The sequence below is a fragment of the Catharus ustulatus genome, chromosome 4 (assembly GCF_009819885.2).
Source record: "Catharus ustulatus isolate bCatUst1 chromosome 4, bCatUst1.pri.v2, whole genome shotgun sequence".
Lineage (NCBI taxonomy): Eukaryota > Metazoa > Chordata > Aves > Passeriformes > Turdidae > Catharus > Catharus ustulatus.
The window spans coordinates 46,115,265-46,142,098 of NC_046224.1; the positions used below are offsets into that span (position 1 = coordinate 46,115,265).

General features: G+C 37.4%; 1 protein-coding gene across 3 annotated transcripts in view; it reads right to left on the reverse strand.

Annotated features, from left to right (window-relative positions):
- SYT1 (synaptotagmin 1) overlaps positions 1-26,834 on the reverse strand; it is a 337,000-nt gene that overhangs the window by 63,429 nt on the left and 246,737 nt on the right. For 2 of the 3 annotated variants that reach the window (XM_033057399.1, XM_033057397.2), the window contains 4 exons: positions 25,794-25,978; positions 13,368-13,490; positions 10,022-10,189; positions 6,584-6,751 (listed from right to left, as the gene is read on the reverse strand). In XM_033057399.1, coding sequence (XP_032913290.1) covers positions 6,584-6,751; positions 10,022-10,189; positions 13,368-13,490; positions 25,794-25,978 — 644 coding nt within the window. The remainder of the gene's footprint in view (positions 1-6,583; positions 6,752-10,021; positions 10,190-13,367; positions 13,491-25,793; positions 25,979-26,834) is intronic. The other variant, XM_033057398.1, reaches the window with a different exon arrangement.

Genomic DNA, 26,834 nt, shown 5'->3' on the forward strand with positions numbered 1-26,834 from the left:
AATCTTCTAGTTCTATATGGAGTGGGTACAACAAAGCAAAGAGATTGGAGTAGCATCCAACTCCTCCTCAACCTTCCAGTGAAAATGCTGATGTCATCTTTGTGAGACCTGCTCTTTTGTTGCTACTGTAAAAATGCTGCTCTCTGTTCTGAAGATCCTTCTAATGACACTGTATTTTGATACAGATGTTTTAAGCTTCCTTTAGCTCCTGATCCTGGTTTATAACAGCAATCAGATATTGATTTTTGTCACTATTGGTTTAGAAACGTAGGGAGAAAGGGAAATAAGGTATTAGGCTGGACTACCACAAAGCTTCTGCCTAGAATCCCAGTAAGGCCATTTCTGCCTCTGGATTATGCATTCACTGATGCTGGTAGTCAGAAAAATAAGAAAGTACATAAAAGTACAGCTGGAGAACAATGCTGAACAATTCCAGATACAGCATGTTCTGTGGCCCTTTCACACTCATCAGCTGGTCCTACAGATCCATTTGCAATCTCTCCCAGAGTACAAACCTTTATACATGGGAGTACTCCACAATTAATTCTGTATTTCCTGGTATTCCTTCTGCAGTTTCCATCCAAAATATCTCTTCATACTCTAGCTTCAGATGAATTTGATCCCTCTCAGCAGCTTCCTCAAAACTCTATAAAAACACTTTTCAGAACACTGCTTTCCAATTGCCATTGTATGTGGCTGTGTCTTTGAACTTTAAAATACCTTATGCTTGTAAGGTTACCCATGCACTAATATTAATATGTGGAGGCTGGGAATTTCCCGCTATAGCTTCCTTTGGCCTTGCAATTTTCTACAAGGTTCTTAGCAATATACTTTGTTTGAAAAAAATATTATTGTTATTTTGTGTATTATGGGTCATTAGATGCTTAGCACCAAGTGTAGAATCTACTATTTCAGCACAGTTTAACTTCAAGAAGCTCTTATGCACATGGAAGGAAAATGGTAATAAGAGCATTTTTGGCAAATAAGCAACATATGTTTTTCTGATCTCAGAATGAATACTGTCCAGGAACAGAAAGGCCCCAGAAGAGCCTGAATTTAACACTATCACTGAGCCTCTCCTTCTTTTATACTGTCCTCTTTATTTGAATTTGCTGTCTGTAAAGCCAGTCAGTTTGAGATGAATCAAGACAAGTTCCATTTTGATTTCAAGTGAGCCAATTACATTCTTTTTATTATAACACAAGAATGTCTCTGACCTCCCAAGGCATCTCTTCCAGAGAGGGAGTTAAGAAAGAGAATACTCAACAAAGGTATACAGTGGGATTGTCAGCACTTTGAGTATGAAAGGTGAGAAAAGAAATGCATAATTCTAATGAACTGAAAATGGTACCCTAAAAGCCTTACTTAAATCATGTTGTTTTACCTTAAAATCATGCTAGCATCTTCAATATCAAGATGAAAAGCAGCTAATTAACTGCTGAAGAGTTTTAAAGTAGGCTTGCTTATTCTCAAACTTCAGAGCCTCTGTTTTGTTTCCTCAGTAGGAAGTTAAGTTCCTTGGCAGGACAGATGCTGCACTTACAATGTTGAACAGACATTGAACAATCTCTGTTTACTGCATAAACGCTTCACAAGACCTGAAAATTATAATCTCCTTAGATTTAACATTTTAAAGCTTTAATTGGGTGTGAGAAGAAGTGAACTTGAGAAGATATAAACATCATGAAGAAAACACAGTGTTCCAATACAACATGCAGCTAAATAAAGGAAACTTCACATTTTAAAATTTGTCTGACTCTCTGACAGCATCTCCATAGGGATAATGATACCTTCTTTTGCAAAGCACTGTGCTATCTGCAAAGCTGTAAAAGAACTAAGTGTCATTACAAGCGATGGGAAAGGCTATTAGATCATCTGTTCCCTCTCATGTAAGTGCAACAGAAAATAACAGTGATTTACTGCTGTAATTTGACAGTGTAAAAATTGTAACATTTGTAAAAATGTTCTTTCCTCTTAGATCTCTGCAAGTTTTAGTTCCAGACAGTCAATAAGCTTGGTGGCTAACTAACTTTATCACAGTCTCTAACTTCTATGAAGTATACCAAGGTATTAAATACATGCATTTCAGGTGCATTTTTCCACCTCCTGCCTTCACCTTTTACTTTTGGATAAGGAAGGAAAGAAAAGTCCTCATGTACAGCACAGCCACAGTTCACAGAACTGCTCTTTCACTCCCCAGCTGCAGAACTCTTGCCTCTCACCCCTTTCCAAGGGAGCACCGTGCATCTCTCCCATTTGCGGTTGTGCATCACGTAGAAGTGGTGCTGGTGTTTCCCAGCAGCTTTCCCACTCGGAAGCCTTGTATAAAATATACCCAAATATAAATCATCACCCACTGTGGTACGAGCATGCACCCATCATGTAACCTAACCTTAGTGGATGCCTGATCAGATAATGCATAGAGTCTTGTGATGGCAGCTGTGAAAGATCTGCAGAAGCCTTGGTGGTGGCTATTGTCAGGTCAACAGAGATCCTTCTCCTTACGATATAATGCTCTGCTTCTCCACTGCTCTCAAGGGAAAGAATTGTTTCTGCTCTTCCTTATATTCCCTAAAACTTATTGGCATGTTTGCCACAACTGGTTTTCAATTTAAGTGCCAATATAACAAAATGTCTGGAGGGAAATCAGCTGAAGTATTCAGAAGATGACTCTCAGTATGATTCACACCGCTGTGAGCAAAGAAGAGGTCTGTCTGGCCTTCTGTACTGGAGTGATAACAGATATTGGATGCAGTGTGTACTCAGATAAAGTTAATAGCAATGACATCTGGTAGATGACAGAGAGGAGCAAACTCCTGTGATCTGCTTTTTAACACTCTGTGCCCAAACCATTATATGTCAGACTTGGTAAAAGTGAATAACCTTTCAATATCTACCACTCCTCCCTCCCACACTCTCAGTCAAATGAGACTGAAGGACTACTAGACACAAGGACAGCACATCTAAAAGAAGCCAAGGAAAAAGGATTCAAGGTGTGCAGCTCATTAGTAGTGGCCTTCTCAATATTTAGCAGTCATTGCACATTCCCAAAGCCCTCTCACAGTCATAACAAATGCTCACACAAAGGCTTGTACCTTCAAAGTGCTTCACCAACATAAATATATTAATAAGACCTTTCCCAGAAGAGAATGCAGTGTCAGAGAGATGCCATTCAAATGGCTAGCTGTGAGAGACAGAGCTTATATTATTTCATTAAACCTTCATCCTCTGTCTTCAATTTTAAGACCATCTAGAAAAAAGGACAAAATGTACAGTGGAGCTTTATGAGCAAAAAGAAGAGTAACTGCTTGTAAAATTGTTTTGCCCCCTATGATTGAAGTGGTAATTAAATTGTAATTCTGTGATGTGCATCAACTGAATTTGACATAAACTAAAACCGAGATTTTTATATTCACTTTGACTGATGCCACCTAGATAGTTCTTTTAAAAGACAGTTCTTTTAAAGTGACTGGTGACAAGTGCCACTGATTCACTTTGGTATACATCTTGTCTAGGGGTCATAACTAAATCATTAAGGATACTTTTGCAACTTATACTTAATTTCAAACATACTTAGAATTACAATTAGCACTACGTTCCTGAGAACTGACAAACTTGCCTAAGTGTTGTAAGAGCAAGAGAGGAAATAAAGCCTGTCATTCTTCAAATACTGCAAATCTCATGCAGATGTGCTTTTCAAGGACACATTCATTACATAATTATAACGTGTAATAGTCAGCAAAAGATATTTTGTTAGCAATAGGATTACATTTGTCATAAATTTTGGATAAAATCTAGTTGCTCAGGTTTTAATTTGTTATTTTAGTAAGCCAGACCACCACATCATGTTCATGATCACTACCAAGAGACAAACGTGTCTACTGCTACACATCTGATATAGGTAATTCATGTCAGCCTTCATACACACAGTGCTGTCTTTGCTAATTCTAAAACCTGGGTGCTTCTTGGTTGCAACTGTACCTGCAATGAATGCTGTAACATCTGCTGGGTCAGATGACAATTCCTTTATGTAGATACGATCTCTTTTCTCCCTACTTATTACCACTTAAAATACACTAGAATTTGCTTGGAATCTTTGCTGTTGAGTCCAGACTGTAACATCAAAGACGGTAAGGTACTTGACTCAAACATGGAGTATGAATGATGTTTCATGTGAAATACAACTCCCAAACTGTTGACAGATGCACCTCTCCTGGGTTTTGGTAGAGATTTCTCTTCCAAACTGGGCTAATCTATTATTTGAATCTGGCTCAAAATATATATGACAGATGTAGAGGTTCCATAACGGAGCAGAAATAAGTTTGGAATAAATACAATTGGCTATGGAGTAAGTGGTTTTTGTAGGATCACTTTTTATTTGTACAATGAGCTTATGAGCTGTTATGAACCAGCTACACACAGTATATAGAAAACTAAGATTAAAATGTATCCATATACTCCAAGTTATGATATTTTTTCCAATTGATGGAATACCTTGCATGCTTGAGCACTGAGATGTAAAAATAAAACACAAGATCTCCTGTAGTACGAAAAAATACTTAAGGACTTGGTGTAAGCCTAGTTTTTCATGATTTTTCACATCATCATATTCTCCTTATAAAAAAAAATGGCCATGCTTCAGTGGGAACTTCAAAAAGATTCCATCAAAAAATTATACAAATAACAGTGGTTTTGCGGCATAAGCAGTACCTAAAATTTGAAGAAAGGTTTGGGGGCAGTCTAAATTTCATCTCTCCAGCAAATTATTCATAGCTCTTGTAATACTCTTTTAATATCCAAATACTTCCAGAATTATTTATTTTATTTACCTCCTTTTGTTTTAATAAATAGTATTTTCCAAGTCAGAATGCATTTCTGGAAGTAGCTCACATGCTCAATATCTGTTTCAAGCAAGGTTTTAGTCATATTGTATTAGCAGGGTATGAATTTTATGAAAGCAACCAAGTGACTACCTCAGGTCTTGATACAACACCCTGGCCACAGGGTTACAACAAGGTCTTACTGTGGATGTTAGCTAGAACACTTAAGAAGCAACTTTCTATGCAGTAAGGCAGATGAAACCCCACACTAATCTGTAACGTTATCTGTAAGCTTCATATAGGGCTATCATTGTTTATGTTCTAAAAGCTTAAAGTTATACTACAAAGTCAAAGTGACAATTCCTTTTTGCATAGTGTTTGGTTTATTTTATGTATTTTGAACCAGAAAAGGATAAAACACTTTGAAATCACACATAGTAGTGTAATAAAAGACCACTGTTACTTAATAAAATTTGGAAGGATTAATACACTTCAATTTCATATTTTCAGCTGTCTAGTATGCTGAGTGCTTTAAAGAGCAGGGTCCTTGAACTACAAACTTCTTTTATTATTTTTTTAATTTTCATGTTTAACTCTAAGAGTGGAAGAAAAATGCTCCATATAGCAGTCCACTGATGTCACCTGCAGAAAGAGAGTCCTGCAAATATTGCCACTACGAAACAATGTCATGCAGAACAGCCTTGATGTAGTAGTGGCTTTCAAATCAATAACCAGTTGAAAAAAGCCATCTGAAAATACAGTCTTTAAAACAAACACTCAAAAAGGAAGACTGAAATCTACCATTTTTGAAAACCTGAGAAGGTTGCATGGCTCTGCATTTGCTGCTGTTTTCACACTTTTAGTCTAAATCAATACTCAGGTTTTCATCATTTGTGAGAAGGAAAGATTTCATTCAGAGATTGTCCCTTTAATTACAGAAACTAAGACTTGAATCCAAAGCACTTTATTAGCTGACTTAGACAATGACAAACTCAGACTCATGATTATTTCTCCTCCCACCAGAGAATTAAAGCATGCTATTCACTCTGAGTGGGTAAGTACTGTCTATCAATCAAAAGCAAAAATAATGTAAAAATGAGCACAAAATTGTCTTACAATAAGCAAAAAGTTAAATGTATAAGTACGAACAATCTCAAAGGATGCATCTGGTGATGAAATATTTCCAAGAAGTGTGTTGTGTACAAGTAGCACTATATCTAATAAATAATGAATTCAAGGGATGTTGACAATGAGAGAAAAATAAAATAGGTGATAAATATTTGAGTAAGATGCCATTCCAAGGTTTTTGTAAAATTCGTATTTCTAATCAAAGGATATTATTGCATAGCAGTTCAATAAAAGGTATTCCAATGAAACCCTACCATTATCATCATGCACAATAAGATGTCTCGAGATGCAAATCCTGAGAATCACCAAGAAACCTAAATGCACACCACTTACAATGCAAATGCAAATTCTACATGCCCAAAATGCACCAAGTCAAGAAAATGTCAAACTCATGAAAACATTTTTAATATGTTGCATAAAGTGTCAAAAAGATTGATTGAATTAGCAGAGGAGAATGCTGCATTCATTGAGTATTGGAAAAGATGCTTATCAAAAATTTATCAGGCAAAGTAAGTCTAAGAAATGCTGGTAACAGACGGGCACTGTCTCGGCAAAAATAATATTGCTAGTTTGTCTGTTTCTCTAGGTGAGAATAAAAGTACTCTGGGAGGAATAAAAAGTCTGATTTTTCTTACCTCTTCTTTCTCTGCACTTTGCAAGTCCCTCCACTCCTCAGTGACATGACCGAAGTCCACTGTGTTCATCGCAACTTTATATTCGCCAATGATATCATGTTTGGAGAAACGATCAAAGTCATAAACTGCCATCACTAAAGTTTTTCCACCCAGCTCAGAGTATGGCACCTGCAAAGACAAGAAAATGACAAACTCTGCATCAGGAGAAAATAAAGATTGGTCCACTACAATGCAAATCTATTTCTTTGGTTTATCAGCTGTCATCTCAGGTAAATTGAACTGCAGAGAAAATTATGAGGTGTATTTGTTTCAGAGTCACCAGATGCAGTATTTCTTTAGACGAGGCTCTGGCACTCAATAGAACAATGTGGCAGCTCACTCATCACTCCTGGGTTTTTCTCATTCTACTTCAAATCATTTTGTGGGTGATGAAACTGAAACAGGAAGCCAAATTACTTGCACTGAAGACACATGAACTTTTCACACAATGGCGTTTTTTCCTCAATAAATCACCTGTCATCACTCAGAGATGGCTAGCCCCAGACTGATGAAAAAACAGAACTGGCTTACTATAGATGACACAAAGTAATTAGACACTGGATAGGTCTCTTACAGTACCAATTACTTACCAAGGCATATTTTCCAGTAGCACACCTTTCACATGTTAGACACTAAGGTGCTTTTTAAGTCCTAATGTGTAACTAGAAGTTGTGGTGGCAGAAGGCCAAGTTCTGACTAATTCTCCAGCTGTTCTCATGTGATTCAGACAGATGCTGTGGTTTGGTATAAGTCACATTTTTAATATTGAGATGGAGACATGCAGTTCAGGTAAGCAACACCCGAGTGGTTGTCTGAAAAGGCATGATTTAGGAATTGTCTGGATTTATGTGAACACTTGGTCAGTCTGACTATATTCTTATATTATATATAAGTATAAATGGTTTCCATGGGATTCAGTAAATACTTTCTTATTAATCAGGAAGTGAAAGTGAGGCATTACCACTGGCCTTGTTAACCTCTATGTTCTTGTCTGCTTTAACCCTAGCACTGTTGTCTTTCATTAGTGTTCAGCTTCCACCTGCTTTTTAAAATACTTACTAATAAGTAGTAATTTTCCCTTTACATAACATCTTGTATAACATTTAAAATAAGCTTATGAATTTGAGAGCCAGATCTAGCTTCCATTATTGAGTCAAATAGTTTCAGTGGTACATGGTTATGTATCTTACAAATACTACAGTAAAATCTGTTTTTCATTCTCTAGATTATCTGTAGTTTCTAAAAAGCTAGAAAGGGCAAATGTATGAGAAAGGAAAAATTCTAAATAATGTTAGTTTTATTTTTACACAGTCTTGAAAAAAGGAGAAGAAAAATGTTCTGAAGTTGATTTCTCTGCTTACAATACCACTTAATGGTCACTCGGAATACCAAGACTACATTTGTCATTATTTACTTTTCTGTACTTGACCTCAGTAAAGCTAATTTTAGCTACCTCTCTTTCTAAGTGTTTCCTTCATTTATTACTTTTAACATAGCCTCAGTCTCCAGCTTTGTTCTGGACTACCAAGGATGGCCTCAGCTCTTGTGCTCTTGTGCTCCCTCTCCCTGCTTTCTGCTCAGACATAATCAATCTCTTGACTTAAAGTGAGTGGGACCTTGGTAAAAGAACACACACACGTGTGTATATATATATATATATATATGGAGTATATAGGAGTGTTTTTCTGGCACAGACATGTCACTCCTCTAGACATGAACCCTGTTCCCACTTTGGATCTGAGGAGGAACACCTCCCTCTGCCAGGCTGGTACAGTGCAGCCAGGATTTCTTGGTTCCTTTTGGCACTGCAGTGTGGGCATACAATTCAGACAGCTGCAATCTGACAAACACTTGCACCCTGGAACAGCACCATGGATGTCTGGGAAAAAGAAATGAAAATGGGAAGGATTCAGGTTCAGGGCTCAAGCTGCAATAAAGCAGAAACACAAGCCAACTCATTCCCATTAGCTGTACTTTGAGAGGAAGGCAGGCAGCTCACTGCTGGGCAGCCTGGGCTGCCTGGTGGGCAGCACTGCCAGAGAGATGGGAAGGATGCCACCAGAAGCTGTGCACCACTGAAGTGGGTCACAGGAGCAAAGCTCTGCACAAGTCAATGAGATACTGTCAACAGTTCCACAGAAGCTGTTGTTATAGTTGCAGTTCCAGTTAAATGGTCACTGTAGTTCCCCAGAACAATGACAGTACTTGGCATGCTCTGTTGGTTTTCTCTCAAGTAAAGACCACAGACCACAGGGGACGATCAGTTACCATATTGAGATGCACCTAAACACTCTGTCAGGTCTGGCATGGAAAACAAACTATTTTCTGGAGCATAAAATTAAAATATTAAAGATGCGACTTACAACAGGTGGACATTATAGTCCAGAAGTGGCTGATCTGAATTTATAACTTGTGTCTTCATCTTAGATGACAGCATTATTTGTTCTTTCTTTGCTTTTGTGAGCTGCACGGGAATATGTAATTTAGAGCTCTGTTTTCTTTTAAATACTCTCTTAGGAAAGCTTGAGAAAGAAATAACTCCCCACAAAAGATTACTTTTATGAACATCTTCAAGGAAAAAATAAGCTTATATATGCAGTAGTAGTTGTGGCCTACAGGGATATCTTTCTCACTGAATCATTTCATAGCCTGAGTCTTTCACTGTTCCTGTTTCCAATCTGTAGCTGTCATTATAAGATTGGGCACAAAGAGAAAGGCCTGAAGTAACAGCAGAGGAATGTATATAAGGAGAAGCCCTTTGAAACATGCTGTACAGTATTCCTTTATTCTATTTAACTGGGGTTTGAATTCAGCTACAGTTTTAGAAAAACACTATTAATAGATACTATTGGAATGATGTAAATACTGCAATGTAAGGCTTACCTACATTTATTTAATTCATGTTTTATTAAATCTGAGACATGATTTCTTTTCATACATACAGTAGCATGGCAAAGAACTGCTATGACAAAGGCTAACAAGATGAATCTGCCATATTGTCCTTCATCCATTTACTTCCTTTGAGTTTCAATTTGTTTCAGGAAATACAATCCTGAATTTCATAAATCAGACTACATAGATATATAAAGAAAATGTTGATCCAGTGAAATTTACTTGACATTTGTCAAATTCTCATCGTTTTTTGAATTTCTTTTACATTTTATCCAGACATAAAATATGGATCAGATTGTCATCTCTAAGGATAATCAAAGTGTCTAAAATCAAACGGTGCCTTTTAAATCTATCTGATCCTGTATTAAAACAAGAGTATCAAGGTTTCTACAACATGAAAAATCATTTTGCTGCAGTTATCAATTAGCTAAGACATCTGAATTCATGGCCAAGCATGAGATACAAAGTGGTTAAATTAAGAAGTATCAATAATTATCAAAAAACTACCTTGAATGTAAATTGCTCATTGAAAACAGGGTTAAGGGTCTTTCTGTGGACTTTTGTCTCATATTTCTTCTTCTTATCAGGCAGCAGGAAGACTTTCACATAGGGATCAGATGTACCACCCATATCTAATGCAGGCAGCTCAGCTGCTTGAATAATCCCAACCAGAAGCTGAAAAGAGAGAAAAACAGCAGAATGAAATTTCAAATAGATATTTATAAAAACACTGTAACAGAGGAATGCATATGCAGACCCTATTTCTGGTCTAGGAGAAACTATACTTCCCTTGCTTCTCCCCCCCCTTAAGGAAGGCAAATGAAGCAACACTATTGACTTTAGAAAACCAATTATGGCAGATGCAGACTGTACAAAGGCTGTTTTAAAGCAGAAAAGAGGTTTTCAAAGGGCAGCTGATTACAGCTAAATACAGACTTCATCCTTTTAAAGACTGCAATCAAATAACTTTCAATTGCTCTCTCCTCTTGTGCATTATTTTTCTATGCTGGGCACCATGAATAGAAATCATTATTAAACAATCAAGAATGTCTAATTTTGGCTATGAAATTTGTATTCTAAACCCCCAACATGGAACCTTCCCCCAGCCAAACGCAAAAGGTGATAAAATCAAATGCGAATCCTCAGGCAGAGCTTTATTGAAAACAAATTTATCTTGCAGTCTTCCTTATGTTTAGGTTGTCTTGCTATGCACATGAATGGACTCAGGCAGTAAACTAAGGAAAGCATTTTCAAAAAGTATCACATGAAAACGAACCTTTGGCAACTAAATCCTAATAAAACTTGCAATCTCACTGCAAACCAGAAAAATTAGATTTTTAAATCTCTTACATGCTTTGAAGGTAAGACTGAAGCACATAGGGAACTAGTTAATGTCTTGGCTGTTTTTTATGTGTTATAAATGATCATGCTATGCCATATTATGTCATCTTATGTCATGTAATCTAGACTCCCAGACTGTATGAGGTCTCAGCAGCACAATGCAGCTGAGAAAAAGAAAATACTTCTAATCTTGTCTCATAGATACAAAACTAAAGTAAACATTGAAGCGTTTCTTCAAGGTCATTCTGAAGATACTAGGAACTGGGAATGAAATCTGAGAATATTTTCTTCTAAATCAGTGCTTCGATCACAATATATTTGCTTCTCTCATGGATGAATTGTTTAAAATTGGAAACAGGAACTCTAACAATTGGAATATAGAACAATATAGTCAATTTATGAAAGAAATTTCTGCCTTCTAGAAGTGTCCTCAAAGTTGGATTTAAAAGTTTCAAATTCACAGTATGACCTGCAAGCTTTCCCACTGATAGGACCCTAAAGTTTTATGAAACATTTTCCTTTTGCTGTACGAAACACTTCTCCTTTTGTGTCTCATTTTTATTCTAGATGCATAATAGTTCATAAATGCATGAATACGTTCAGAATCTACATCAAGTTTTCCACATCAGAGAGTGACAAACAAGTCTATGATTTTTACTTAACAGAGTGGAAAAGCAATTAAATTCCTCTTTACAATTTCTCCTTCTAAAACTGAGGCACAGTGCTCTGGAGAGTTCATTGGTCATCTTGTATTCTTAACCTATGCAATATATTAGCCAAATTTTGGGAGGGACTGTAGCTTCATGCCATTGCACTATACTAACCTAACTGAATCCCCTCTCCTACTCTTTTACATCACCTATCCTTTGAAAAATTTTAAGCTGCAACATAGTTTAGAGAAGCAAAACAAAACAGAAATCCAGGTAATTTATTATCTTAATTAAATACAATACAGACTTACAGATTTGTGGCTCTTCCATCCTGTTTTCCTTTGTAAAATATGGCTCATAAAATCAACATTCACTTTAATAAAATTCACACAGAAAATTTGTTTTCATAGTCTAAGAAAACTGAAATCTATTTTTCAGAACACATTTACAGCTTCTCCTTTCCCCCTTTTTAAATCCTCTGCTTCTGAAGGGTCTACACTTCATTCTGATTTCATACTGATTTCAAGGGGGATCAGCGTGACTCATCACATGGCCAGGCAATTTGCTCTGGGAGGTGAAAAGCTCCTTTAACAACAGCTTCTTGAAAGGCTTCAGAACTCTTTTTAGCTCTTGCACTGTTAAGCAAGCACCTGTAGTCAGAAGACTGTTGAAAATATGGGCAAATGCTATTTAATATGCCAGGTCATAGCTATGTATAAATACCTTCCTGCTAATAGAGAAATTTTTCTTAATTTCTGTTATTGTCTTTGCCTTTGCAACAAGTAAGAGTACCACACTCTATGAATAGCATCAAATAAAGAACATTAATGTGGAATTTATCACAAGTACATATGGAAGGCAGTTCAACTAAACAGGCATTAACTGGGATTTACCTTCAGTAGTCATTTCTTTCCTTAAACAGGAATTATGTGATCTTGTCTTAAATTGTCAAAAAAAAGTCAAAAAACCCCACACAGGACATGTGTTCTCAAGTTTACTGAAAAATACAAAGTAGAAGTGAAGAACTCAGATGTGTTGGTATGCCTTGGGCCAAAATTAGGCCTAGTGAATTTTAATGTAAGGCTGTGAATTGTTTTAATTGACAAAACTGAACCCTGGCAAAGAGGCCAGTGAGGGAAAAAAAAATATGAGCTAGTTCAGCATGTAGCCAGACCTGTTAAGTTGGTCAGTTCCAGGGTCTACACATTATAGTGTATATTAATTCTGGAAACTTGGTAAGTATGCCAAAGTTTAGTCTTACTAGCTTCAGAGTAGAGTCCTTAAATTCTTGTCCAACCTTCCATTTTTTTTGGGTACAGACCTTTTTATTTGAACTTTTATTCCAGACTAGAATTTTAGGAAGTGTATTTTCATGGAGAGCAAGGGAACCTGATGCAGCTACTTATTACAGCAAAGTGCACACTTGATGAAGTGAGAGAAAGCAATCTTACCAACCTTCTAAAATGTCCAGTGAATCACCTTACCTTTAGGTCCCTCTTTTCTTCCTTCCATTTGTGTTTGCTTACATTTCAAATACTTGAAGGCTGAAGCTACATTTTCGTGACTGCATACAAACTCTATAATTTATGTGGATTGACACTGGTTGGTGATGCTTTAATTTAAGTTATTAATAATCATTAGATAAAACTGGGTCTTCAGTTTTTGATTAAAGGTGCAATATAAACTCCAAGTGCATTCAATATCAATTAAGTAGTACCACTATAATGAACTTTGTCTTACTTTCTTCCTTTATTCCATGCAAGTAGTAAGGACTGCAGAAATATCTGCTTTAACTAAATGTATTACTTCATTCTCCACTTGCACACACAAAAAGGAAATGTTACAGGTTGGTTGATTCAAACCTGATTGTTCTGGAAGTCATAATCCAAAGAATATTGTATTTTCCCCAGCTTCTCAACTTCTTTGGCCTCTTCCTTCTCTTCCCCATCAGTCAGCCCAGTCTCAGCATCATCATCCTTAAGAGCCTAGAATGAAGAAATGTAATATTCATAAATGAGGCAAACTGTTAAGTAGCAGTTTAAAATAGACACGATCCTCAAATCTATTTTAGAGCCATTGAAAGCAAGCATAACAGCAGAAATTCAAATATGCAGTTTTCATATATATCTCTACTTTCTGAGCTGCTCAGTAAGATGTTATAAATCAGCAAGCAAGCAATGGAAGTAGGAAGAAAGCTCCTTGGACTACAACAAGCAAGGATTGTTATAAAACCTGAAAGTAGAAACAAAATATCATCTCGATGTGAAAAAATAGTTCTTCTGGGCTCAGACTGGCTCTTAAAGAGGCACAAGGAGGCAAACATGCTATTAAATAAGCCAAGTCACGCATTCATTCAACTTAAGAATCTTGGCAATGTCAAACCTGGTTGTACATGCTGTGCATTGTTTGCATTTGGCAACACATTTCTGTAGGACTACTGTGATAAAGAGCATGTGCTGTGGATGAGCCCTTTCTACAATCATATGCCAAACATTTTTCATGTTTTTTCGAATGAATATGGAAGCAAAGTTTCCACCATGCCATTAGCAAATGCATGTTCCTCCTTTTCCCTCCCTCCCGAGACCAATTTCCTTTTTATTCATTCTCGCAATAAAGCTTGGCTGAACCAAATTGATTGCAAGTTGATTTTAGTTTGCTTAGAAACACAAAAAGAAAGAAACACAGAAGTGCTCGCAAGCTTTGTCTATTGCATAAAGCCTATTTTTTAAATCATAGAGCAGATATCTTAGATTTTATACATAATCAAAATACTAAATGATACAATTTTTTTTCCTGTACCAGAAAGGAGAAGTATTTTTACTTTGTAAAAGGTAATTCAAACAATTATTAAACCACATGAACCATAATTAACTATGCAGATCTTATTACAGCAGATTCTTTCCTGGATAAGAAGTGAAAAATAGACAAAAGTGATGAGGCAAATAAGGAAAAATTGTGGAAAATGTAAAAGTGAAGTTGAGAGTGTCAAAATAAACCCAGAATTGTTATTTGCATGTTACAGTAAACAGTATACTTGTCTGTAAGAGCCCTGTTTGAAAGAAGGTTCTTTCTGTAAGAAGCTTATTGCACAGACAGGCGAAGTGCCAGCATAAGACGCTTTCTTTGTTGCAATGTAATTTTTCTGCAATTGTGGTTTTTTGTGTTGTAGGAAACCTACAGCATTTCTTAACAATAGGTTGCTGCTGGAGCTCTCTGAAAAGGTAGCAAGGCTAGAGAGTAGCTACATACACAGACGACAGCGGTTAGGGAAAGAAGAAACATGAAAGCATTAACATTCTCACTCAGCCTTGAACACAGTGAGGGCCACACAACAGTTGTGTGGGTTTGGAAAGAAGGAAGATTTATTTCTGAAGTAGAAAATGTTCTTTGCCAGAAGCCAGATCTAAATTCAAAAGGTCAGACTCAAAACTGTATGATAGCAAGCAATTATTTCTATACTTTTGAAATTAGCTAGAAATTCTGTTGGCATAGCTCAAACGAAACCGATCAAGCAGCTTTGATTTTTGTAAGCTGAGGAGCTGAGTCTCACATAAATATCTGAATGTTAGTGAATGATGGACTCTCTACTAGAAACATAAATTACATCATACCTGGATGAGATTGGTGGGAAAGGTCAGTGATGGACAGAATCACCTGTGACACTGGAAGAGTAGTATTTTTTTTAAATAAACCATTTCTATTTGGAAAGGCTGAACTGCCTGAAATGAAATTTGGTTTGAGACATTTTATCACTGAGCAGCTAGTAAGTTCCCTGACTGTAGCACAACATTTTTGTTAGTACAACAAGAAGTGTGACGCTTGAAAACAGATAGGCTCCCTGGCAGACCATACATGGGATTTCCAGGATATGGAGTGACGTGATTATGCCAAACACTCTTGCTTTTGGTAACAAAAATAAGCTTAAGGTATTGTGATCATAAAAAAAGATGTGACTCAATCCAGCTGAAGCAACCAAGTTTATTTGAGCTTGGAGACAAAACGAAATAGTAAGTCAGAGTGGGATGTTAACTCCAATATCTACTGCTCTGAATCATCCCACTATGGTCCTAAAAGAGGACTCCATGATAAAAGCACGACATACAGCTCCAGTACATTATTGTTTCTGGGACAAGTACTGGACTTTCTGCTTCTCCATCTACTTCTGACCTGGATTTTCTTTGAGAGGAAATATCCTATGGCCATTCCCCAGGGAGAAAAGTGAGAATGCAAAAAGAACCTTATATACTGATTTCCAAGTAAGAGGAATTGGTGAAGAGCCCATCAAGGCAATAGTATGTCCATACTTTCTCTGGGAAAACTACATTCTCTTCTGCAAAGCTGTTCAGTCCAGATGACAGAACTGTGGGTAGCTCAATGTGAAAAAAAGTTCTCGCTGTGACTACAGAAAACATAATGGGAAGCTAACATCTTTCTTGCAAGGGAGTTTTGAAGTGCAGGCAGAAAACATTGAATGGTTAAGAAATTCATCTCCACAGGTTATGAGAAGCCTATTGGAAAGGTGAAAGCTATTTCCATGAGAGATGGACAACACTGTACATTACTGACATCAGCTGAGGAGCTACATGATTCTTCTTGACCTTGACTCAGAAACATTGAACCACTAAGAAACAACACTAAGAAAGAAATAGTGTTTGGATATAGACAAGTCTGTGGCACTGAGGGGAGGAAAAAAAAGAAAAATTATTATCTCTACAGCAGTCTGTAAATAATAGTTTTTACTGTTAAGAGAGGAATTTGCTTTCAAACCAGAAGCTAATGCTTCAGGAAGAAGCTGAATCAAAAGAAGCACCAAGGTTTCTCATGCTTGATTTAGCTGCTGAGTTCCAAAAAGAAAGAATTGGTTTGCTTCAAAGTACTTGAAACACCCCACAGGGATTTTAATTTTGTATTGAGATTCTCTGAAAGATCAATATTTAATGCAATACTACTACAACCCTAAATTTACAGCATACTACATCACACTGTATTGAATCTTACCGTTACATTCCTACAATCAATTAAAATAAGCAGCTATATTTTATTTGTTTTATAAACAATAAAATATTTTTAATTACAAGCAAGCTCTTTCATCAAGCCTTTACAGCTGATAAACCACAGCCAGAAAGAATGGATTTAGATGCAGAGGAATATAAGCCTTATCTTCTCTAACATTTTCTTTAACTTCATAACGTTTAAATGCCTTTTCTGTGAAATATGCAACATGGAAATGCATAATTTGATTGGGCTGGAGACTGGATTTATATTTTCTAACTTGAGATGACTGTGAATTTTACTAAAGCAGTTTCTTCATTTCTGCATTACATATGCAGAAACACACAACAATGAAACATTTATGTGCTCTCAAATATGTGTAAGTATCTGATAAATAGGCTCATATGCAAGCAGGTGTAGGAATGTACCAAGAAAGTGTTAATACAGTACAAACATTTCAAGGTGATACATCTGTGGCTACTGAAATCAGAACCACTATTCTGCAGTGGTTCTTACAACAAAAAGGGCTAAATTACAGCAATTTGAGATCCACTGTTCAATCTGCTGGTTGCATCTCCACTTCCATAATGTCATTAAAAGTGGTTTTGCAGCCTCGTCTTCAGAGTTGTTAAAGAAAATGCTTAATTTTCAACTCTTTTGAAGCTCCAAACCCTGTAGTGGGATTTTACACTTCCTGGGTTTTTTTCTCCCTCTCATTCCCTTGGCTGACAAAAGCCAGCTTTTTTCCAGTGACACCGCATCCTGACACTGCAAACATTCCTTGCTTTCAGCTCAGTTCCACCAAAACCCTACACCCTGTCACTACGTTTGCCTCACTACTATCAGCCACAAGCCACAAAAGAGATTCTGGGGCTTAAACCAACTCGAATCCCTCCCTAAACGATGTACAGAAAATGAGAGGGTCTGCAATGGCAGTTGCTCTGCTGGTTGCCTACAGATTCCACATGTGCAGAAACTTCAGGAAAGCAAAGTGATACGAGACTCCTGTAACAAAGCTGCTGGGGGAGCAAGTGGACTTGCTTGCCTCTGTACAGAGGTAGCGGCCACAATCATGACTGAATCACGTCTTGTTAATGACTAGTTTATGCTGAAAACCATTTAAAATGTAGAGTCTTCACTTTTGTATATTAAGATATGCTTCCATTAACAGAGTTTTTAGGGTCCTTTCTGTTCATGGGGTGGCCTACAGCCTCACTTCTAAGGAAAGAAGTTACCATTAAGCAAGAAGGAGAGACATTGAGAAGCAAAACAGAACACTGACTGCAGCCTGTAAATGTATTTGCTGCATGGTGCATGCTGCTGTCCTGATTTCCATCTCCACCTCCCCTCCATTATTTATTTTGGAATGGTGAAGTAAATATTGTTTTCATGTTTGAATGATGCCCAGTCCTCAGGCTTGTGCAATGCCTGGTGAGTGGAAAAAAGAAAACAATAAGATTTTGTAACAAGAATGTTCTGTGCCATGTCCAACAATGAATTTATTGGAAAGGTAATTTTTCCTCCACAGCTAGAAACGGCTGCTTTTCCAGTAATGGTGGTGTACCTCTTATCAATATCTTTTCCATTCAAGAACACCATAATTCTGATCAGGCCAATTTATATCCTAAGGGAAAACAAAAGCCTTTAGAAATTCCTGCCTGGTTCTCTATCACAAAACAGAGAAGCCTGCAATTGTAACATGTTCTGTATCAGAGTCCCTCAGAAGGAAAGGCACCATTTCATTCATTCAGCATCTGCTTTCTCTCCATGAATTAATTTAAAGAGCATGTTGCGCCTGGGTTTCCAGTGGCTGCGCCAGGCTTTGGCCATTGTGAAATCTACTTTGCCATTACTGCTGTAAGAATGTTGGCCTCACATACCAGCAGTGGGCCACACTGATGCACACAATGAGAAAAATCCTGCTGGGTTCAGAATGCGATGCCTTGACTTGCTTGATTACTTCCTTGCTTGTTATCCTGCTTTTAAATGGTCTTGGCTGGGTTCTTCAAAAGGTTTTCTTTCTTTAGGAGCTCTGTGACATGAGGTCATCAGGTTCAGCTCAAGAGCTTGCTGAATTGTTTTCAATACTAACATACCAACTTAGTCTGGTGCAACAGAGAAGTACAGAAGATGCTGCAGGTGTTCAGTGTAAAATATGAACACATTAATTTAAGTTGGAGCTGTTAAGCTCTAAAACAAACCTGGTTTTGATGTTTTATAAACACCTGTAGGCAGTGTTTTTAGACTGAAAAAAGATGAAGCTGACCTGGGAGCCTATTTTGGATGTTCATCCTGTGGATCAGGGCTGTGCTTTGAAAGCATGTGTGTGAACTAAAAGTAGCAGGCACTCCTGCAAGCACGCTGCCATGCTCTGCCCCCACCTGCCATATGGCAGGCAGTGCCTGCTTGCACTGAGCAGCAGGCTGTGAGTGGGAGGCAGCTTCAGGCTGCTTGGCCAGTGCATGCTGCTCCATCAATTGTTCTTCATCTTCTCCAAATGAATGGCAGTGGGCCAGATGGAAGCATGCTTTGGGACAGAGCTGGCTCCTTGACCTTCGGAGGACCACTCAGAGTACTGCATTTATTTCTATTTGAAAAAATCTGTCATACTATATAATTAGGACTACGTGTATTTGATAGTGAAAATTAACCTAAATATAATCAGACATGATTTACTGAGTGCCACTTTGATCTGTGGAGAAAAAGTTGGCACAGACCTGTTCTACTGGCTTAGCTCCTTAAAAAGAGATAAGGTAATTCTCTGACCATCTTCTAAATTGGACTTCATGAAGTGCCTGATATTCTCATGTTTGACAGCTGTTTGATATTCATATTTATTATTTATGAATTTGTAAAGAGTAAATACCCTTGCTTAAAAAGAAAACAATTAAATATTCCCAAATATTTAGCTTTTATTTTAATTTAAAAAAAATGTATATCTCATTAATATGAACTGCTGTTCTTGTAGATTATGCATACCCACTAATTTCAGACACAGTGTAGGAGTTTAGCTCTCCATACAGTCTGTGGATATAGGTAAATGTCTTGAGAGTCTGAGTCAAGTCATTTAATTTAAGGACTAATTGCATACTTTCTAAATGCCACTCCATTAGGAACTTGCAGACTGGTCTTGAATAAAGAACTCAAAATTTGGTCCGTTAATCAACAAAATGCACAAAACACCCTTGTGAATGGAAGCTTCCAATGTAAAGACGTTCAATACAGAAAACAAGATATGTAAAAGAATGAGTAGCATCTGCATCTTTGTATAACCCTAACAGTACAGTAGGTTACAACAGAAGTAACTAATTAATTACTTTACAGAAAAAAATAATTAAACTAAGGAGGAAAACAAATTCAGGAAGCATGCAAAGCAAGCTCCCATGTTTTCTTGGGAGTGATTGAGAGGAAGAGACTGGAATGAAAATAAGCCCAGTCTTGTGTCTCACAGCTACTGCTGCCATATTTTCAGGCTTCTGAAGTCTAATATAAATCTAAATTTCAAAAGAGTTTTACAGAAAATCTATTTGCAGAACTCATCTACAACATTTTATCTTCATAAACACTATTCACATTTTTCATGAAGTTTTATGCACACTGCACAGCTGTCTTTGAGGCAGGTGAAAAAGCAGGACAACTGGTCAAGGATGAGACTGAATTAATGTAATAACACGACTCAGTCAATCCCTTCTGACTGTCACAGTAAACTAATTTGGATTGTTTTCTAAGAAGACTTGTCCCCATTGTTAGTGACTACCCCTCTTCATAGCAGTGGCTCTGCAGCACATCATCTTTCTGAGTGTGGATTAGTCTCACTGCATCGTGGATAAGCCACAGTGAGCACTAACACCAGCATGGCCTGAAGATGAACAAATGGGAAGTGGCATGCTGAGACAGGTAGCACTGTGGAATAAATACACTCACTATTCTCTAGGCATTCAACTGGGAAAACAAGCATGTAACCAAATATTGCAGAAGAAAAGACCACTGCCAGCAACAGAGTTCCTGTCCCTCAGAAAGCTCCTCTTGGATTTTTTTCTGGCAATAAAGGCTTGAGTTGCTTCAAATGAAATCCACGTTCTCTAGATGTCAGTGAGGATTATCCTGACATCATCTGGGCTATTGTCTTCACACTACCAGGTCAATGCACTCTACTTTGAAATATTTCAGGGCACCTAACATTAAAAATCTTTCTCCTTCAATATTTTGTCTACATGAGGGCAAGGGTGTTGAATGATCAACACCTAGAATCATTAGGTGAATCAGTCTAAAAAAACATCGTCTACTGAAGTTTGGCTGGGTGCAATTGCAGCTCTCACTGTCACGTCACTTTCTAACACCTGCTATTCAGAGAGCAACATCAATCAGAATATTCTGATTAAGTTAGTACACAACCCCAATGTAAAAGGAAAAATAAACATATAGAGAAGTCAGGTGGCTGACTGAAGGACACAGTAAGTCAGCAGCAGAGCCAAGAATACACTACTCATACTCCAGGCTATACTACATACACCTAATACCAAACCTCCTGTTTCACCTAGCACACACACTGCAAGCCAAAAATTCTTTACTAGTTACAGTGCTTTAGCCTGATGCAATGAGAAAGGCCTGAACTATTAAATCTCCTTTTCTACACATGCTTTGTGACCTAATAAAATGTTGAGACCACAACAATTATTCTCCAAGTAATAAGGCTAAATTTTAGTAAGTTCTCAGTGCTGCTGGTCATGACTGAAATGATTATACCTATTATTTTTCTTTGCCCACAGGCTGAGTTTAATCAAGAATTTTGCTGTACCAATGCATTAAATCCAGACATAATAAATCTGAAGCTATTACACCATCTGTGAAAGAGTCTTCAGAGCCTTTTTTTCCCCTTTAAAAGAAAAAAAAGTAGAGGGAGCCACCAGGGGCTTTAGTAGAGATTGGAAGTTATGAAGATGAAAACCATAATGGGAAGATCTCACAAAAACACTAGCGCCAGTTGTCACAAAGTTGCACCAACAGCAATCTGTGCTAAGATGACTTCAAAAGCTTTGGTATGGAACACTAAGAACTTAATACCTGAGCACTGTACTGAGATGATGTGAGAGCCCAGAGATAGTTTCATGAGGAAGCAGTTACCTCAGCAACACTTAGAAACTAAGACATTAAAAATACACATTGCTTCTGTCTACTTTTGATATGGTGACATTTATACAAAAAGAAAATATAATTAGCAAGTTATTTTTATGTACTGATCAATTTTAAACTTGAACTTTCTGGTACAGTTTGATTTAATAATTTAACTGTAGAAAGAATGACAACCTCTTTTCTTCCACCCTCCTCCAGCCTCCCCCCAAGTATATATCCAAAGAAAAAAATACTCAATCAATTTAGTTCAGCCTCTTGATGTGTGTATCAAAGCTTCTACATGTCCATCTCTGCTAAGGAGACAGAGCTGTCAGGAGACTACGCATGAGAGCTTAAGTCTAGGTGCGTCCGAATAGCAAAATAAACCTACCGCAAGTGACAATCCAGAACAGTCATGAGACACAACATTGACAAGGAGGACAGAGGAGGAAGAAATAAAAATTAAAACATCCACACACAAATATTAGTAAAAACATGGAGAAATGACCGTTTTTACAGGTATACATTTGTTAACAATTTTGCTTTCTCTAGAAGGAATCTAATCCTCCCGGTGGCCCTTGGTAGAGCTGTATACTCGACTCGAAAAAGCAAGCCTTGCCTGCAATGGAAATGGGTCTCAAGACTGAAAACCTAACTTTATTTTCAACTCATCTCCCATTCTACCTCAGCTACATTTTTTAATAATCTTCATATAAAGACAGTTTCTCTTTTGAAGTTGTGTTTAGGGAAGTGGATTTTGAAGCACAAATATTCTAAAAGAGACCAAAAATTTATTCCCCTTTCTGTAATATCTAGCTATTACAAATGACTCTTGAGCTGACTGTGTCTCTATGACAAAAGGATCTTCAACTATGCCAAGTTACATGGCTCTATAATGATTTGGCATGAATGGACATGAACAAAAGTAGTTCAGAAGTTCTCCGCAACAAAAAAATCCATACTAAGATAAAAATTGTATTTCCAGAACCTGTTGCTTTCAATTTACCAAATGGCACTGTTTCAACTTCATGTGCCTAGGGAACTAGGATCCTACAAGATGCCACATCGCTAGCAACTGCTATTGTGCACTCCTAGTTGAAGGCAGAAGTCATTAGCACTTGCAGGTTCAGGCCTAACAGTGATTGAAGTAGGTTTTTCACTTTTTGACAACATTAGTACTGTATGTTGCCCTTCAAAATTGCATTAGATTTACATCTTTCCCTTAAATTACTTTTTTAACAATTTGCTTATTTGAAGAGCTAAAAGGCATTCTTATTATTCCCCTTTCTATTCTATGCTACTAAAGTGCTTAAATTCTCTTAACTGAAATGTGCTACATTTAGCATTGCCTTGAGTTCAGCTAGATATATTGAAATCTGCACTGTAAGTCAAGATTAACTGTTAGAATAAAAAGCATGTCATACAGAAAAAAATGACAGCCAAAATGTTGCATTAGGAATCAAGTTTGCAAAAGCTACTGCATACCAAGGACTTCAAATTTAAGGTGCTAATTTAAGAACCTTTTAGCCCAGGTTTGAAATCCCAGACAGTAGGAGAGGTAGCTAGAGAGTCGGTGATCTACTTATTAAAGGCTTACATTTACATCAACTGTGAATCTACCCTCCTTTGGTTTAACTGTGCAAAACAAAAAAATGCTAGTTAAATCCCAAAATATCCAGGCAAATGTAGGTTTAAATAACTATACCAAGTATTTTGAATGGAATCATCTTAAAATACCTATCTGTGCAACATTTCAAAGTCTGAGTTCTTTTTGTAGACAAAAGATGCAGGATTCAGCTTTTTATCAAATTTTCCCATTAAAAATATACAAATGGAACTCAATATTAATAAAATAATGTCGTTTTGCATTTAAAACACTTATTTTCCAAGAATCCATGGTCATTTATCCAGGTCCTAATGAATATAATTAAAAACACTTAATAAAACATTGTAAATACAACAAAGGCCTTACACAATATGGAACAAATTCCACATAAATATCACTCAACAAATTGCACATTATTTAGCCTACGACAAAGTATTAGGTTTGTTATCATTAGCAAGACAAAACAAAGTTTGCAAGAAATTTTTCCATCAGCATAATCAAAGCACTTCTTCCAAATTACACTGGGTTCAATGGGAGGAGCTAGTTAACAGTAGCCTAGGATAAGCCAACAACTGATGATCTGATTTTCCACACATTGAAGGGAAAATATCCCACAATTTCTTAATATTAATACCTGAGAAAAAAGTCTACAAATCAAATACAGGGATGAATGCTAAATCAAAGTGCTTTAAGAGAAGGAGTTCGTTTCATATTCATCATACAGAGAAAAAAAACACCAGCTTAATCTCTTCTTCAAGGGAGAATGCAAAATTTCTGCTCTGATGTTTTTGAGCTCAGTCTCACTAATCTTTCTAACCTTAGAATACCTCTGTACAGAAAATGTTTTTTTCAGGTGTGAATTTGTCTGGTGTTGATGTCAAACACTCCAGTACACCAGCGTGGCACACAAAGCTTTGTATCTCCAGGAGGAGCCAAGGTTGAAACTGCACACCAGTGCAGTATCTAAATATCATCCACTTACAATGTGGATGTAAGAGTCTCCAGTATTTGCTCTTTGTCCTCTTGTCTCTGAAACTGAAACTGGAAATAGCTTGAATAACTCTGCACTTACCCATTACTTTCCTTCCCTTACCCGAGTTCCGTCCTGACTCCTCTTATGTCATCTATTGCAGCTGGTCATCAGACTTGCAAGGCTTCCTCACCCACTCTCCCGATTTTGCTCTTCCCTTGCTACATCCTACATGCCTGGAAAAGCATGCTACCCTGTTCTAGGAATCTTAAGACTGAGTGATGAGTGACACTGGTGGCTGTCCCATCACTGAGCAGCAGCATTTCACCACTTATTCTGGACTGGTCCATGTGCCTCTTTAGTTACCGTGCTTTTAAGATTCTCTTCTCGAATCTTGTCCCTGATCAGTTGGCCCTAGTCCTTGGGTTACCAGCTTTGACTTGTATTTCTGATCAACCTGCCTTGAGCTCAGCTTTCTTCTATGCTAGATCCCAACTTCTGGAATCATCTCCTTATTCCTGACCATGCTTTTATCCTCTCTTTTTGACTGGGTAATTGCTCCTGTACTGCTCTAGCTCAACTTCCCCAGGAGTCTTGGGAACACAGACTTGACTATGCAGTATCTTTAGAGTTATTTGCTTCTACCTACAAGGGTTTGCAAAGCAATTATCTAAATTTCTTCAGTCCTTCCTTATTGAAAAATCTAGCTCTTTGACTTCTTAGCTTAGAAAATCTCTGAGCTTTGAGGACAAATAGATATTTCATGTTTATTTTCTCATTCCGCTGCCTATTCCCAACAGTTTGCTCCAGGAAGGGCAACACTAAAATACCGTGAATGAAAAGCTTTGTTTTCTCTCAGGAAGATATTAGTCGAGTCTGTGGCCCTTAGCATTAAGCCCTGCAACCTTTGCTTCTCTTCCAGCAAGCAGATTTGAAGGACAAGCTTTTCTGCCCTTATGAAAATGATGGTGCTCTCAAAGGGCATTATATTAATCTTCTTCTCCAAGTTACTCAGTTGACTTACAGCTCCAATTATGGCCTGTTATCTTTAATCTTCTCCTCTCTAGCACAAAATGAATTCTCCAAACATCACTGTGTTGAACATCCCTGTGGTTTTCCTTTTTCATTATTTTCCCTTGTTCCCAATCCTCATTTTTGCCTCAATACTATTGTTTCCTTCTCAGCTGAACTTTTGTACAAAAAGAAATTTAGACTTCTCAACTACTTTTCTTTATCATGTAATCTCAGAAATACTGTTAGTAAGATATACAAACACTGTATTGGGTCTTGAAAAAAGTACAGTAAAAATTGCACACAGCTGCTCAATTTGTGAAGCAGCAGGGATACCCTTGATAAACTTGCCCCTTAAACATGAGTTCATTATATGCCTGCTCATGTTTCTGTAACAGAGCATGGAAATCGGCTGGCTTCTTCATCAGTGATGCCCCACCCAGTTTCATCCCTTGGGATACCACTGAGAAGATGCTGTCAATCAGTCCACTCTTCACAGAGCCACTACCGAGACAACAAGCACAGCTTTTTCTAGTCACATCAAACAGAAACCTTCAAATGCAACCCAAAAGTTCAAGAATCAGAGAGGTACTTTACCTGGTCTTTCATGCTTTTCCCTAAATCTTTAACATCTTTCATGTTAATAGCATTCTTCCCTCCCTTCTCCTTCCCCTTCTTCTTGTTCTTCTTTTTGAACAAGCATTTCTTACAGAGACAAAAGCAGCAGGTGAGGATTAATAGGACTGCAACTATGGCTATGGCTATTAAGGCCCAAGGTGGCACTGGAAGAGAAAAAGACACACAGACACAAAAAAGATGGTAAACGGTTAGTAGTGTTAAATTTAGAAACAAGCACATTTCTCCCACAGCTAAGCCTTTTTCAATGAAAATGTCTTGCAGAAATACCTGAGATCCTTTCTAAAACATCCTATTATCATTTATATATTTCTCGCAACTGAGCATTTGCCCATACAATGCCAATTTAACACATCTATCTATATACATGCCTGGTGACATATATCAAAACCACTTGCAGCTATTCTGATTCATCAGCCATCTGAAAACAGTACATCGAAAATATTTACACTGTGCAATTTGTAAAATGCTCGGCACATTTAAGCAATTACTCGTTTCTTTCTTTAATCTTCTCTCCAACCCACCTGGCATTGTGGCTGAATCGGGTGGAACTGACTGGAAATTTCCCTTTTCTGGAATGGTATCTGATCCAAGCAGTCAGTTCTAATGAACAGCCCTTTTCCTCTGCCCACTGCTGCACTTGACAGATTCGCAGATTCCTCGCAATAGCTGCAGGTCAAGGTCACCAGTGAAGACTGACCAAGGACAAAGGGCTGTCCAATCCACGGGCATTTGCCCTATTTGGCATCATGCCCTTATCACTAACAAAGCTTCTGCACACAGCTATATTCTCACCTATACTCTCCTATAAACAAAAGATTGTGTTACATTTTTACATTAAGTTCAGGATGCAGGACATGACTGAAGCATGAATAAATAAGAGAGAGCACTTACTAGAATGAAATGTTCTTGTTAAAGATCAGAATTTTTGGAAAAAACAATAAAGAAGACACTTAAACACAAGTACTCCAGAAGGCAATTATCTTCACACAAATCATCTTC